General features: G+C 51.1%; 1 protein-coding gene across 1 annotated transcript; it reads right to left on the reverse strand.

Annotated features, from left to right (window-relative positions):
• Positions 1–1,101: 1,101 nt before the first annotated feature.
• On the reverse strand, positions 1,102–1,644 carry LOC112778848 (uncharacterized). The gene has a single exon (XM_025823127.1). It carries the CDS (start codon positions 1,642–1,644, stop codon positions 1,102–1,104), a length of 543 nt encoding a protein of 180 aa, XP_025678912.1.
• Between the last annotated feature and the right edge of the window lie 855 nt (positions 1,645–2,499).

Here is a 2,499-nt window from a genome sequence, read left to right on the forward strand (position 1 = left end):
AACCCTAGGCTACTGGTTTAGTATTTAAACAACTTTTAGAGACTTATTTTGTACCTCATGACATTTCAGATCTAAACTTTGTATTCTCTGACGGCATGAGTCTCTAAACCCCATTGTTGGGGTGAGGAGCTCTGCTGTGTCTCGATGAATTAATGCAAGTATTTCTGTTTTCCATTCAAACACGCTTGTTCCTATCTAAGATGTTCATTCGCGCTTAACTGTGATGAAGGTGATGATCTGTGACATTCATCACCTTCCTCAAACCACGAACGTGTGCCTGACAACCACCTCCGTTCTATATCCGATTGAATGAGTATCTCTTAGATTCCTTAATCAGAATCTCCGTGGTATAAGCTAGAACTGATGGCGGCATTCATGAGAATCCGGAAAGTCTAAACCTTGTCTGTGGTATTCCGAGTAGGATTCAAGGATTGAATGACTGTGACGAGCTTCAAACTCCTGAAGGCTGGGCGTTAGTGACAGATGCAAAAGGATAGTAAATCCTATTCCAACCGGATCGAGAACCAACCGGTGATTAGCCGTGCTGTGACAGAGCGCGTGAGCGTAGTTTTCACTGGAAGGATGGAAGGTAGCCATTGACAACGGTGATCCACCAACACACAGCTTGCCGTAGGGGAACGTGCGTGCGTGAACAAGAAGACAGAGGAAAGCAGAGATTCAGAAGACAAAGCATCTCCAAAACTCCAACATATTCTCCATTATTGCACAACAAGTAACTTTTAATTTATGCTCTACTGGTTACTCACAATTCAATTGATAAACATAATTGACTTCCTGACTAAGATTTACAAGATAACCATAGATTGCTTCAAACCAACAATCTCCGTGGGATTCGACCCTTACTCACGTAAGGTATTACTTGGACGACCCAGTGCACTTGCTGGTCAGTGGTACGCGTTGTGAAAAGTGTGATTCGCAATTTGTGCTACCAGGGGTGTAGTTAGTAAACTTCCTTACTCGGGGGAACGACTTGAAGGTCTTAGCTGGAGCTCCGTCCTTGGGGTGCTCCTTTGGCCTTTCCCTGCTACCAGGCTATCGAGCTTGCTTGTAGGCGGGCTGCCGCTTGTTGGCTGCCACAACCTAGCTAACTTCTTCATCATTGATATACTCCCTGGCCACGTTTTGAATCTCTTGCATTGTCCACACGGGCTTAGTGGTAAGGTATTTCCTGAAATCCTCGTTCAGCAACCCGTTTGTCAAGCACAAGCTGGCCACCGAGTCAGTTAGGCCGTCGATCTCTAAGCACTCGTCATTGAACCTATCTAGGTATTTCCTGGTCGGTTCGCCGGTCCTTTGTGTTACCCCGAGCAAGTTAACCGGGTGCTTCGTTTTAGCGATACGTGTGGTGAACTGAGCTAGGAAGGCACGGGTGATGTCCCCGAAGGTCGTCACCGAGCCTTGGGGGAGGGCATTGAACCAACGTATTGTCGCGCCTGCTAAGGTGATGGGGAAGACACGACATCTCACTTCGTCGCTCGCCCCTTCCAGATTCATCCTGGCCTCGAAGGCTGTCAGATGCTCTTGCGGGTCTTGGGTCCCATCATACCTCATATCCGTTGGCTTATCGAAGTGCTTCGGTAGCCGGACCTCGAGGATAGAGTGATGGAATGGTGTTGCCCCCATGATTATGGGACGTCTCGTTCTCCTCGGTCTTTCTCTACTGTCTTCTCGGTTATCCTTGGATTGTCCCGTCGGAGGTCGGGTGTATATCATGGGGTCTCGCCGTCTTCTCGGTGCCTCTCTGCTTTTTCCTTGGCTTTGCGACTCTGGTCGGCGGTTTGGGGTGCATCTGGAACGACTTCTTCGGGGACTTTCCGAACGACTTCTATGGGGACTACTCCCTCTCCTCTGGGGAGACGGGGAGTGATCTTATCCATCAGCTGGTCTGTAGCGCTCCCGACTGGCCAGCGTTCCAGGTTTTGCACCCTGTGGCACAGCTCCTGCATTATTCTGGCAATTTCACTGCCTACCTGTCCCTCCAAAGGGACGCCTCTCTTGAGAGCGCGAGGGTGGCTCAGATCGCCGTGGGGGATCTGGTACGCTCGCGGGAGGAGGCCATGGGGGCCCTCCTACCGCCTCGGGGTGCCATTTCTCCTCCGCGTGGTTCGGCTCCATCGTCCACCTCCACAAGGCCCATCAGAAAGTCCATTCAGCCCAGTCCCCACAGACGGCGCCAATGTCCAGACACTCGGGATTCCGGACGGGTTGGAGAGGTACTCCAGGTGAGGAGGTGAGAACCAACTTGGATCAGGGCCTTTGCGCAAGCCGTGTGGTAGACGATCTCCCAGGCTCTTCGTGAAGTATAGGGGAAGCCACCTGTAATGACACTTCGACGCCCAAGTCAGGAAGTACGTAGGCAGCTATGAGAGTAAGGGTGGTAGTGACGTACGTACCTTGGGGGAGAGGTAGGACCCTCCCCATATATACCCTGTCAGTAGGACAGACCCCACAAGAAATGTCTCCTCCCAGGAAGCTTCC

This window comes from Arachis hypogaea, chromosome 19 (assembly GCF_003086295.3).
Source record: "Arachis hypogaea cultivar Tifrunner chromosome 19, arahy.Tifrunner.gnm2.J5K5, whole genome shotgun sequence".
NCBI lineage: Eukaryota > Viridiplantae > Streptophyta > Magnoliopsida > Fabales > Fabaceae > Arachis > Arachis hypogaea.

Excerpts from the sequence above, each read along its gene's own strand:
- LOC112778848 (XM_025823127.1), bottom strand. The coding sequence starts at position 1,644 with ATGGGGGCAACACCATTCCATCACTCTATCCTCGAGGTCCGGCTACCG.